At 33.5% G+C, this 14720-nt stretch overlaps 1 protein-coding gene across 4 annotated transcripts in view; it reads right to left on the bottom strand.

Moving 5' to 3' along the window:
* SNTG1 (syntrophin gamma 1) overlaps positions 1–14720 on the bottom strand; it is a 313217-nt gene that overhangs the window by 59016 nt on the left and 239481 nt on the right. For all 4 annotated transcript variants that reach the window (XM_012571962.5, XM_030266184.4, XM_041713898.2 and 1 more), the window contains one exon: positions 12542–12580. In XM_012571962.5, coding sequence (XP_012427416.4) covers positions 12542–12580 — 39 coding nt within the window. The remainder of the gene's footprint in view (positions 1–12541; positions 12581–14720) is intronic.

Genomic DNA, 14720 nt, shown 5'->3' with positions numbered 1-14720 from the left:
GCAGAACCTGGACAGGACTAATGCAATTTAGACTACATGGCTGTCTCTGGGAGACCATACTGCTCATGCAGGTGCTTTGCTCACATCCTGAACTTAATGAACTCAGCCAAAGGAGATAGTAACAGGGAAGAACCCCAAATGACTGTGTATACAGAAAACACAGATGATGGGAAATAGGTCGTTTGAAATGAATTGTAGTAATAAATGTTTTGAGTTTGCATAACATCAGAATTACATTTCTATAGAATTAGATGTTTACATTTCAAAGTGCTCACAAAGCTAGAATAAACCTGCAAATAATCAATGTATATTTACAGTTGTCTTTGAAGTCTCTAGTGTTGCTGTTTGCACAGCAAAATGAACATACCTGAGAGAAATTCCTTTTTTTGTATCAATGACTTCACAAGATCTGACTAAGAAATATTTTTATACCTTTGTGAGAACAAAGCTTGAAAATTAGTAGTTCATATATATATGTAATTATATAAAAGCCTTTTTAGACTTAAAATATTTAATTTAAATACTGTATGAAATCAACATCAATATTCAATAGAATAAATTTATCCATGGGTACTTGTTTACATTTTCATTCTTAATAATTTAAATGGTAACTGATGAAAGTAGCTATTAATGCTTGCAAAATTTCTTTGACTATTTCTACTGAGGAACAATTATTTTCAGTCCTGTCTGATTGTCGAAATAAAAAGACTTCTGCAAGCTGAAACTGTACTTAAGACTTTCTCAGGGCTCAGAGAACACAATTAGTGTTCTCTTATAAATTCACATAATAATAAAAATAAATAAAACCTTAAAAAATTGAAATGTTTTAGCCCAGAATTACATTGCCTCTCAGAAACACAAGAATTCTTTCAAGCACTCAGTGCATGTAGCTGAAAGAAAAATAAGTCAACAAGAGTTGAATTTTTTTTTTAAACACATGGAACCTACAGATGAGAAATCTTTCTGCATCTGCACAATATCTTTGGAGAATCAATGTTACTACTGCCAGTTACTAACAGGACAAAAAAAAACAAATCAAGAGATGTTATACAATTTTAATCAAATCAATAAAGAATTCTCCCTAAGGTAACTTTGTATCTTATTAGCTACAGCAAATAATCTTTTGTCTAATGATTTCACAGTTTTCAAGACCATTAAGCAATAGGTCTAATTAACCTTAATTTTTAAATAGAAAGTGATAATAACTGTATTTATTAAAAATGAACTATGCAGTACAACTTCAGTTCAAATCATATAATGTAATAAAAAATTGTAAATTAATCCATAAATTTAATATATATAGATAACAGAAGTATTTTTTTATTAGAAAAACTAGACAACACTTAACATTTTAACTCAAAATGTATTTCAAATATATCTATAAAAGAAATGAAGACCACTTTTGTAAAAATAACAGTTGAACAGATAAAACCTTTTTTTAAACAAACTGGTCCCAAAGATCTTCCACTACAGCTGAATAGAGATAATGTTATGGATCACTGCTTTTCTCTTTCACCTGCCTTCAGAATTTGAATTTTCAGTCACAAAAGCCTGAAAATAAGCTGTTTTTATAAAAACAAATAAATACTCTGCAGTTGAAATCCAGAGTAAATACTTTGACAGACAGTGAGATTTACTCACGACATCTGTTTTGTAGCAGTACAGCAAAGAAATTACGCGGCAAAACACCACTGATGACTTTTAGTATTTTTAAAGTTCTCAGTTACTTCTCTTGGTGAGAGATGTTATGAAATCTCCATTCTTAAAGATGGTCACAATCTGATGGGGGAAATTCTAGAGCAATCTTATTTATGTAGGCCATTCTCGGAGCAGGATTTTGACCAGATGACCTACAAAACCTTATCCAATATAAATTATTCTGTGATTCTTTGATCTCAAAGCAGCCATATCTGTCTTGGAATCTGTTTTAAAGTGGTCTTGACTTACTGCTCTTAGAAAAACAGCTTCAGCATTGTTTTTATTACAGTTTCACATTATTTCATTACTCCAAATAAATCATATGCAGTAATTCACATTTCATAATCCATCTGCAGCTGCCTAGGATTTTATAAACGTCACAACTTTTTATCTGCCCTAATTTTCAGAGGGGCTGTGTGTCAAGTTTCTCACTGGAGATTTCATCCTTAAAATATCCTCTGTAAAGGAATTTTTAGTACAGATTGCTTGCAGGCAAAGTACCCTTGAGATTGAAGACATTGCTCACAAGCAGCAATGAAAGATGTATCCTATCACCCCTTCTCAATTGTAAACAAGGGGAGAAAATGTTATGATTTGTGAAGGACCCTGATATCCTATAGAGATTGAAGAGGAAGGGGAAAAGAAGGTGAAAAGTCAGACGAGACAAGAATAAAGTTGCTAGTAAAGGATCAAAGTAATCGTACATACCTTACATACTTATACATTCTTAAAGTAAATAAAATTCTTCTTGGAATATAAAGAACTCCAGAGTTATAAAGAACTTCTGCTATTACAGAATGACTTTAAACATCACTTTGCAAACAGTAGTATTAAAATACAAATGTGTTGAGAAAGAGAACCAGAATGCAGCCTGATTCTGAAAGAGCAAGACAAGGTAGAAAACAACTACTGCTAAAATACCCCTTCAGAAGCTAAAAAAAAATCTTAGGGGATGCTAAGATGGAGAACATTATATTCAGTATGTCCTACATACTATTATTTTCATGCTTCTCTCCATATCCTATTTATTAACAAGATGGGGTTTTGATTCTGTTAAAATCAAGATGGTTTTAATTTTCCTGGTGTTTAGATTGAATCTAGGCTATCTTGAGGGTTCTATAGCTGGTCATATGTCAATAGATGCGGCAGGAAGTTAGTAGTAGTGCTCATAGCAATTACTTAATTCACTTTTTGCACTTACTTTTTGACAGTGGAGTAATGCCTGTCAGTAGTTGATTTGTCTCTAGCATCTCAGCATTTCCATGAATCTTGCAATATCATTGGAAAAGCTCAGTCTTTAAAAAGTGCCAAGTGAGACTCATTTTGCAATATCAGAGCTTTCTTCCACTCAAGATTTTTTTAACACAGTGTCCCACTATCATAGAGAAACGGAGGGAAGCAACCCATAAAATTAAGATTGCGTCCTGAACAAAGCCCAAGTTTCAGTGTTAGATGTTGAAGCTCTTTATCCATGGAGTTCTACAAGAGGGACAGGCAAGCTCCTTCACCCATATAAAGATAACATAAAAACTCCTCCGAGGGTGCCATCTGTCTGATTGCAAAAGAGATCCTGGTGAAATAATTCAAGGCCCTGTGAAGTCCAAACAGTGACCTGCAGGAACATTATTTAACAATTGATGGATGTAAACTCACAATTAATACTTGGCCAGAAGTCACTCTTCTCACAAGAGACCATCTATTCTTTCAAGCTTTTTTTGCAGTCTCAGAGGTCGGGATGCTATTTGCATAATAGGATCAGATCCTCTTCTTTCCCACTGTCTGGGTTTGGTTTTGAACAGCAGCCTACTTCAGCAGGAGGGGAAGAAGAGCTGGCTGCATTATTCCACCTACTGCCATCAGGGCAGGCGCGTGGGAGCAATAGGTTGGAGTGATGAGTGACTATTGCTTCTACTAAGTACTACAAACAGTAGGCTGTTAAACAAATAATAGGAAGCAGCAGGACTTCTGGATGTATATTTGCAGAAAACAGCTAGAAACTGCACACGGCTGCATCTTGATCCTGCTGAGCTTTGTGGGTAGTCTTGAGTTGGCTCAGGTGACTCTGGTCACTCAGCACTTACACACTACCCGAGCCATCAAGGCAGAGACCTGTTTTAGAGCAAGAAGCCCAGGCGCAGAGATGCCTACCTATTTGCACCTCCTCAGTCCTTCAGACCTGCACACATTACATAACTTGAATTGTTTGGGTTTTGGTTAATTTTTTTTTTCAAAATCAGCATTGCTGAGAGATATTCCAAGATAAAATATTTCTTATTAAATAAATAAATAAATAAATAAATAAATAAATAAATAAATAAATAAATATATTTGTCAGTTGTCAGCTCCTGAGTATAGTTTTTTGACCTGACACTGCTAAATCTCTATATGCTGTGTCATAAAATAGGACAGATTTACTAAGTTTTGCTTCCCAAAACACTAAGATTGAAAGCAAATATTTTCTAATATGCTAAAAATACAACAGATATTGCTCACTGCACAGTGTCTCCTTACCAGGACATATAACTCTTTGAAAAGACAAAAAGGTGTTGTAATACCACGAATTTCTAGGGGATGGTTCTGCATTTGCCACTAGCTACATTGCTTTACATTTTTTTAGTTTTCCTTCACACATTTTCAGTTATTAATATGTCTGTGTTATTTTTTTCATTCATTTTTAAGTAATCCATAAATTGTCAATTGCTTTGTACTATTACATATATCAAATATTAAATGAAATTCAGGTAGAAACTCTGCCACTGGTCCCATGGACTATTATTGTGATGAGAGAGAAAAGACAAATGGCCACCTGCAGTCCACAGAGTTCTGTTTAACCACTGTTCTTAGAAGTTCAAGCAGATAAATATTTTTCTGATCAGAAGCTGTGATTTGAAGCACCAATCATCTGCAAAGATGTAGAATAAGTAATGAAAAAAATGAAGTGTTACTCATTTCTCCTCTTGAAATAAACTTTAATTAAATATACTTTATTTATGCCCTTTTGAGTCCATGTGCTCCTCCAATAGAAAATCTACAGTTAAAGTATATGCTCCATTGATTCCAATTAATTTCTTTAGATGATACAATTCCCCAAGGAATAATGTGTGTATAGGCTTACTGAACACTTCCTTCTAGTATACTAAAATTAATGTTATTTCTGGGAACTTTTACACTCACTTGATGCAATAAAAGAGACATTGCAATAAAACATGGTAACATTTTTATTTCTAGCCTCAGCCTCCAATGAAAATTACAATCTCTCCAGACAGAACAAATTCATACCTGTAAGCTACAGATATTAACAATTCCTTATTTAAGGGAGGCTAGAAGAAAAAAAAACTTTCACCTATACTTAATCTTTCTAAGTATAACTGGGGGAAAAAAAGAATAAAAAAAGGAAAATAAATGAAAGATCTATTTATTTTGTGGGTATTATAGAATATTTTGAGTTGGAAAGGATCCACCAGGATCATTGAGTCGAACTCCTGGTCCTTCACAGAACACAGCAAAGAACAGCATCATTGTCTAAATGATTCTTGAACTCAGACAGGCACGAGATAGTGACTCTATTTCCCACTTTTCCTTATTTTCTCTCTTTGTTACCATTTTTCAGGAACTTCCACAGGACAGATGCATCATTAAGGCATCTATTTCCAATCAAGAATGCTGAAAGTTGCTTCCGGTCCTGCTGCTTTGTTGGCCTGTTTGGATAGTAACTATCCTATCCTACCGAAAAATACATGAAAAAGATGGAAACATTCATTCTAGTAGAATAAAAGGCCCTTTCTTGGTTTAGTGTTTGCTACTTATTTCTAGTCTTAGACATCATAAATATTCAAATCCTACAGAAAATCTGTCCTTCAAATTGCAGGCATCCCTTTCACTGTCCCATTATGTTAGATAGCACATTTCTTGGGTAAATGTCAATATAGCAGATCCAAACATGTTTGAAGTGGGATCTAGTCATGTCATGTATATAAATATAAGATGGGGTAAAATGATGCAATAAAAGCAATGCCTTTGACTATTATTTAAACTCGATGGTTTCTCACCGTCTGACCTCACTGTAGATACAGAATTACGCTTCTCGGGAAAATTAGTATTTGTTCATACTATTATGACAAACAGGAAGCAATTATTCCTTTGATTACATCTGCTACAGCATTCTGTTTCAGAACACCTCAGGATGCATTCAGACAGGACCAAGTTTTATGAGGATGTTAAGAGCACCTTGTTGCAAAAGGTAGCAGCTGAAGGGAAAGCTCTTATGAATGTAACCTAGAAATTACAGCACTCACAAAGTCAGTCAGACGTGTATCTTTCATCTTCTAATCTAACCACCAACCTAAAAGTTGAGGACTCCTTTTGAAGCTATGACACTATATATAAACACACAAGACCTGTGGGATCAGAATGAGCCTGAATTCATACTCAAGTGTGTAAATACAAAGTGAAGGATCTGGTAAAAATCTCAAAAGCAGTAGATCAGGCTGTCCACTTACCAGTCAAATACATTTAAGCTATAGCTATCACCCCAAAATAGGCATAAATATATAATTTTTTAATACTCATGTATTTATTTATTTACATTAATCTGCTTATTTGTTTAGAGCACTAATGTACAATAACTAGTAACTCTTCTCAAACCTAAAAGTAAGTAACATTTTTTAATCTACTTATCGATTTATTGTGTAGCTGTGGGACATGTCTGTTTATTTCACTCACTTTGAAAGGTCTACAACGGAGCAAGGCATTTAGAACCCCCTCATTTACCTGTCCTATTTAAACCTTTAGTGGAGATACAGTACATTCACCCCTGTATTGACTAAAGTATGAACACAGCCAACACAGATCTGGTCATTGAATTTGGTCAGGAAAACTACCCTTACTGAAAGAAATTTTCAGTGAGAGATATTAAGATTGCAGATGGGAGAAAAAAAAAAAACCTCATACCTAATACACTAATGAGTTAGTATTAGAAAAAAAAAAGACAAGAAAATAAATGAGAAAATATGTAAATGAGGATGAAATTCTACTTGAGGCAAAATTGAATTTGCTGGACATGCAGAAAGTATTTGGTGCACAGCTTGAGATTTATATTTTGAGATTTAAATAAGAACTTGATATAATCACTCTTTTGTATCATCTAAATTTCCAGCAGGTGTCCCAATTACTTTCATCCTCTCATGAGCTATAAGGTATGCAGCCCTAGGACAGAAGCATTGCTATCCAATAACTGCATCAAGTGACTCACACCATGAATTTTATCTAGCTCATCAGGTAATAGACTAGCTTCAGGAAGCTGTCTGACCTTCCTCTCAAAAGTCAACATGGTTTCCTCAGCCTAAAATCTTTAACAATCTACCATGTGTATTACCCTTCTAAAATTTTTTGTTCCATGAAGTTCAAGAGCTATTCCATACTGCTAAGTAAAAGGAAAAAAAATCTTTTATTGGCCACTGGAAGCATAGTTTTTATAACAGAGACTGCCTCAGAAGCATCTAAAACAACTGTATAAACTGCTCAGGGAAAAACATTTCATGTCAACCACAAAAACTTTTCAATATAGATAGATACACAGATAGAGATATTCAGTTTGTTTTACAGAAAGCTCAATAAAGTATCAATAAGCAACATAAGCCTTTCAAGGGTATATGTTATGCAGCAATAATCCATGCTGAGTGCCATAGATGGCTGACAATGGCAGGGAATTAGCTCGACACAATTTACACCCTATTGTGCACTTCTGCTTAATTTAACAGCAAGAACTCAGCTCCCCTTGTGTGTTTCTGTAATCATTTAACAATAGAAGCTTCATTCCAGAGATTTTCCTACAAAATAAACCTGATCAAGTCCTGACTGTGACAACAGATGGTGATAGAGCAGATGTACCATTGCATCTGAAAGTTCAGTGACTGTCAGTCAAGAGCTGCAGGATGGCTACTATGAGGTACCACAGAACAGAATATTGGAAAATAATTAATTAGCTCAACAGACAAGCAAAATTAGGAAGGAAAAAAACCACAAAAAATAATACACTAAGGAGAGGGAAAAAAACCCACTGCTCTTAATGTATTCTAGAACAGACTTGTTTTCTTTTGGGGACATGTCATATTTCAGAACTCTCTCCTTAATCACTGCATTTCCAAAATACCAATACAACAGCAACGGAGCCTATTATTCTGCAATTAGTAATTAAAAAAAAAAGAAAGGTATGTGTTGTATTTTATACAGGTGTTTATCAGTCAGATGTTGTCCTACCAGTCTTATCAATTCACCTGAGCAATGGAATTCACCTTTTCAGATGCAATAGAGATGCAACACATCTCTGTGTGTTGTGTCTCTAAGCAAAGAACACTGTCTTGATTGGCAGGAAAGACAGTCACCATGACATTTGTGTATAATCACCTTTATGCAGTACATGTAAGTCAGGTTTTACTAAATAAACTCACTGTGTCAAGCTTTTAGAATTGATTTTAAATGAGATTATTCTAACTGTAGAACTTTAATAAAACTGGACAACACCCCATTAAAGTGGAATATGAGGTGATACAACATAGCTGATCGATAGATGTGTAGATCTATCTATGTACATAGATGTGTATAGCTGTTTTTATTACATTATAGAAGAATTAAAAGGAAATAGACATAACCATGTATATTTTTGAATGCCATCAGGTATATACCATCACCTCATTCTTGGCCATCAAGATGTAAAATGTCTGCAAAACAGGGTTCTTGACTGTGGAATCTGACACTCACAATGATACCCCAGTTTCTGGCCTTAGTGTGGCATCAGTTCATTATGCCATAATGCTGCTGTAAAACTGAGTTAAACACAGTTAAACACTCTTTCTCATTCTTACATGATTCTCATTATTAACTGTCAGCTTTGAATAGACCAGCTACCAATTCTTTTCCCATAAAGCAGGAAAATTCTAGAGGGACACATTATCCTTAAAAGCTAAAATTATTTAATAAAAATTTCCTATCTTCTGTAGATACAAATATTTCAAAAAATCTCAGAGTACTTGTGGAAAGAAGAGAAATAATGTTCAAAAAAAAAGGATTACAGCATTCTTCCCCATTTTTTTTTTTTTTGTGAATTCAGCATATGAAAGGTGAAGGGTCATGCCCTTTGTGTTCATCCTAGTGGACATGAGACACACAACATAGGAAAAGAAATTTTTAACTACACTCCTCTTCCATGATATTTTTATCTGCTTCATGTGAAACCATTTGATTTGACTGTTTCCCATGTGGTAGAGAAGAAAGTGTCTATTTATTACATTTGTGAACATGTATGTGAACATAGCAATAATCAATGAAATGAAAAATCCACAACTCGAATTTGCCATGTGCCATATCTGGTTTGTACCACTACATTGTTGAGTGAAATGGGAGACAGAAAGTTATGACTTTCCCAGCTGCAATTTTTGAACATTTTACTTACTTGTTCATGTAGGGACAGGAAGAGGTGAACTGCAGGCCAGACTAAGATTTAGATCTAAACCTTGAATTTATTCCACTGTGTGCCTAAGCCAGATGTTGCCAAGTCGTCCTCCTGGCATGGCAACCAGTAAAAGCCAAATCCCAATGAATCCCAAACAGCAAACGAGAGTTATAATGTGAAGTAAAATTTCTAGAAGCTGGAGGCTACATTTGGTTTCTCACCCTGAAAAGGATCAGAAGGCTTTATAAGGACTGCCCAATGCTCATTTCTCTAGATGCCATCAAGTCGATTTTCAGCCGAGATCAGCCTATTTGCAAATTCATGGTGGATAATGAAAAGATTGAGAATTGAAAAGGAATGGGCAGTGTTTGTCCTTATTACACCACACCTGTCATTTGGAAAGAGCCAGCGGGGAGTCAATGCTTCCTTTCAAAACTCACTTTCCTAGTGATGGCTCTCACAGGAGCTGACATTTGCTGCAATCAGTGTAACAGCTCATCAGAGGTCAGGAGTTCCAAGAAAAGGAAACATGACCATGTTTCCACTCCCATCTTGGCTGATCAACTAGAGAAGCCTCTGACTGAAGCCTTGAAATATTCCATTCTTTGTGCCTCTCTGCTACGAGGTCTATATAATTTTTTCTCTGAATTAATGGAAATTTTGTCTACAACATCATACTTCTTAGTGCTTATTTGAAATATTCAGTACATTTTGAGTCCAAAAATATTTATTTTTCTTAACCACTTGCTATTATACTCTTAAATGTTGCTTTTTATATCCAATGCATACAGTTCCAATATAGAAAACACAATTAATTTTCTATTTTTTTACCATTTCAAGTGTTCTTTTAATCACTGTCAACTCAGAGAGGGGGAGCTTTATTTCCCTCTTGTCCCACAATCTTTTTCAAACATTTATTTTTGTCTGTGGAGTCCTCTTCCAGCATTTTTTGCATCATATTTCCACCACTATTAAATGTACTACCACCATTCTGAGAACTTCTTATTGCTTCATGCTGTCCAAATAATTACCACCTTCTTATCAATACCCATCACCTTTAAATTTTAAATTTTAATTACTATATGTTATCTTTCTAATGATTTTCCAGACAACCTACCTTGACAATTACTGTATTAAACGAAACTGCCACATTATGTACAGTCAACAAGACTTTTCTATTTACTTTTTCTTTTATCTGTTTAACTTGCTTCAATATTGAGATGTCTGGATAACACTGTTGGAGTTACAGCATCTTACACACCTTTGCAGGTACATTTGTTTTCGCATTGTAATGCTAAGAGATCTGTCTGTGCTCCTATTGTCTTCTCCATATCAAGAATATTTTCCTGAAGGTATCCTATGGGTTGGTTCCTTGCCTAATTTGAAAACTGCCTTCCCTTTTTATTTCACTAATTAAAATCCACATATATATGTATAAAAAATTCTAAGTGAAAATAACCTTCAATTACCCTGCTAGTGCTCATTAAAAACACCTGTGGGTATTTGTTAAGTGAAATTAAATATTTTTTTGGGTTTTTTTTTAAAGTATAATAGGATGAAGACAGCTTCAAGTTCGTGATGTATTTGCAGAAAGAAGTTAAAACTAGCTGTTCAACCTCTTAGACAAAAAATAATTTTATTTTAAAAAAGTCAAGATGACAAGGCTATTTGAGATTTTAGATAAATTTTTAGATAAATGATGTGTTTATATAACAAGTAAAGAGTTCTGTTTCTTCTCTGTATACCATGTTGATACCTGTTGCACATGAAGACAGAAATTAATCTTACATCTGTAGCCTTTTCTGATTCTACTAAAAAATATTATTTAACTATTTCAATTAAATTAGGTGATTTTTCCTAACTTCTTTTATGATAAAAAACAACAACCCTCTCTACATAAGGTAAGACAAAAAAGGAAATCTGTTTTTGAATTCAATGTTCCCTAAAATCTCTGACATCCACAGATAAGTAAACCTTTTTCTTCTCCAATATTCGACAGGCAACAAGACCTTACCAGTCTCGTTGCCCATCAAACCAGCCTCTTTCCCATTTGACCTTTTGACTGAGTTTCTTGGAGTGCTCCATAGTATTTCTTTTGGAGTATAATGATTGGTGCTGTTGAGAGATTAATGCACTATAATTACAGGCTGTCCTGACAGATAGCATGGCCAAAATGCCTTGCTGACTCCATGTGCCAAGGGTTCCAAAGCAGCAGAGATCCCTAAATTATATGTTAGAGTGGTGGCACATTTTAACTGTCATTTATATTTTTTTTGTACTAATTTTTTACAGTAATAAAAGCAAAGACATAAGTTCAGGGTAAATCATAACATTGAAAATGGAGCCAATTAACTGCTTTTTGTTCATTAAGTCAGTATCTTCTTCCTTCTTTTGAGACAGGAGAATATCTTATATGCATATAGTGCATCTGATATTATGCAAATTGTTATGAAAATTCCCAAATGCAAATACTAACTTCACCTATTGTAACTTCATCTATTGTAACATTTATACTTATCCTTATATAGTTATTATTAATATTAGTAGTATTATATAATTTTCATTAATTTTTTGCATTTGTGCATCTTCTCATGAAGAAAACAGAAAACAAAATAGAATTATCTACCTCCTTTGTGAGTTACACTCAGTGCAAGTCCATATAAATAAAGGTGGATCAGAGAAAGGGAACTGAGAAATATATTGGCTAACTGCAGATTTGGAGTAAGGGAGGTGAAAACACTTTTCTTCCTCAAACCTGTCCTCTTGAAGGTGAATTTACAGCTCAGTCCTATATATATTTCTCTCCTTTTATGAGGAATCAATTTTCTTCTTATGAATCATATTGCTTTATTTCCCTTAAACAAGTTTATTTGAATGGAAATTATCATTATATAATTAATAGTTATCATACAAAACATATACATACTTAATTAACTGCACAGTGTACTGAGTTTTACCTTGGTATTTTTATTCATATTTTGCTTAAATGGTTGTGCAGATATTAATTTTTTTGCCTATATTTGTCAACTGGTAAAAAAAAAGAAAAGAAAAAAAAAGACCATACATTTTCAGAATTTTGGAACATGGATTTATACTCATTAATTCTCTAAAGGATAATGATAACATTCCCCTTTTATAGTAAAATTAGTAAGACAAAATCTGAAGAAAAGTATATATACCTGCATCAAGTTAATTTGAAAAGATTAGGAATTTTCCTACTTTGATGAAACACTCAGATTCCCTTTGAGAAAGTAAAAACACCGAGGAAATCTCTAAAGAAAATCTACTGAGAATTCTTCAGGTAGAATAATGAACAGATATTGCACAATTAAAGATAGTTCAAGTGAGAATTAGAATTATAAATTTTAAAAACCCAAATTTTCTTTTTCTTACCTGCTGGTTTACGGGAAAGTTCCTGTTGATTTTTTTAATCTATAAAAATGAATAAAGAAATAGGTTAATACTCAGCCACTAGAATGAGAAACAAAACAGAACAACAACAAAAAAAACCCCTGGATTTTAGACACATATATTAGACTCTCCAAATTATGCTTGCAAAACAGAAAATAAAATCTCCTGCATTAAAGGAACTGAAACCTTTGGCAAGCTCATTTGAACAATGGGATATTTCTGTGATCACTGTGGTTCATTCTGCTGTTTAGAATCCAGGAGATGTGCAGACACACAAAATTATTTCTAAATTCCGAAACACTATGTAATTTTCTTTTTTTTTTTTCTTATTAGAAGACATAAAAGAAGCTAGAATATTTAACTCTAAATAAAATTATTTCACAGCAATTTGCTGCCAATCAGCAAAGTCATCAAACTCTCAGCAAGTTCTTTTCCTTAATGAATGATGAAGATTTGGGTTGGAACAGCTTTGGAAACATCACTTACTCTACCATTTTATCCTAGGTGCAAAATCAAGTATGCAAAACCAGTTCTGATAATTGTTCAAGTAATTTTTTTTTTAAAACATTCAAAAATATCCCTAGGTAAAAAATAAAGAGAAAACCAGGATGAGACATCTAATTCACTACAAGCTTCTGTTTAGACCTGAAGTTCATGGACTCCATCTGAACAAGCATTTCCAGCTTTCTAACACAGAAGTGTCCAATACAAAGAGAATTATGTATAGAACATACCTGTTTCTACCATTACTAGAAGAAAAATGTCATTTTTAAGCATAAGCTCTGAAAGATTTTGACAACCTAGTAAATCTAAAATGTGCATTCATGACAGATACCTAATACCCAGAATAAAAACATATTTAAATTAAAGACATTGTCAACTAGGTCTCTGTATAGAATGTAACTGAATGATCTTCAAAAAACACAGTATAACATTAAACTGCTTTAACCAACTTGCAACATCTTTTTAGAAGAAAAGAAGACTCACCACTGAATTTCCTTCACTGTTTACAATATTGTCCCTAAACATATACATGCAGAGATGTGAGTGGCAGTGTGTTTTGCAGACTTCAGAACCAGGCTGCACTCACAAGCTCTTTGAATTCCTCGTGCAAACACTGAGCAAGTGTCACTGACATCCCACAATTTCGTTACCAAAGGATAATTCCCACTGTCAAGGACATGCTGGCAAGGAATTTTAGTTGGTTTTCAAATGTATCCTGCATCAAAAGTGTCAGAAGAACATTTCTACCCTTCCTTCTTTCTTCAATGTTAGTTAAGGAGAAGCATTAGAGAAACAACAACATTAAAGGGACAAAGAAGTAGTATAAAATTAATCCATACAAGATATCAACTATCTAATGTAATTTTTTTTAATAAAAAGCAGAAAAACCCCACAATTTTTGACCTAAAAAATTCTTGAAGACTTCTGGGATTTATTTCTAAATCAAGCATTAATTACTCCAGCATGATAAATCCCTGTTTGTGTTACTGGAAACTATTAAAGCCTTGTCAAAAGCATGTATTTTAATCTAAGCAAAAACTACAGATAATAGCCTGAAAATATAAAGTTCTGAAAGAACAATGTAAGAAAAATAAATTTTGCTTTTCTAACCAAAATACTGAAAATATTTGCTTAGTGGCAAGTTACAGTTACATATGAAATAATTTAGGACTGGTTTTGTTTACTTCAAACACAGAGATTGCATTTTTTAACAGATACAAAGTACATTAGGTGCATTGTGTACTGTCAATGTTCTTCTGAAATGTAAATACATACTTGAAACATCATTTTTCTCATTCAAAAATTTCCATCTCATTTTCTTAAATACAATTTAAGCACCTATATTACATGGTTGTTTTAACTGCTGTTATTTTAATTAAAATAAGCATGTTTATCTTTCAGGTAATAAGGTGATTTCTTGAAATGCATTATTTTAAATTACTTTACCGAAACTTCAAAACTACATTACAGTTGTTCAAGTCTACCTGAAACTGAAAATTGTTAAATATTATTAGTTTTAGGAACACCTAAATATTTATCATTCATGTGCGTAAATATTGAACATTAAAAAATAAAAAAGTTCAACAATTAGGCAGCATGCATATGTTCTCCCCAGTATGTTTCAATGTACATTGAGTAAAATTTATTACCAAAATAT

The sequence above is a fragment of the Taeniopygia guttata genome, chromosome 2, assembly GCF_048771995.1.
Source record: "Taeniopygia guttata chromosome 2, bTaeGut7.mat, whole genome shotgun sequence".
In the NCBI taxonomy this organism is placed as follows: domain Eukaryota; kingdom Metazoa; phylum Chordata; class Aves; order Passeriformes; family Estrildidae; genus Taeniopygia; species Taeniopygia guttata.
This window is presented reverse-complemented; position numbering and strand designations above follow the sequence as displayed.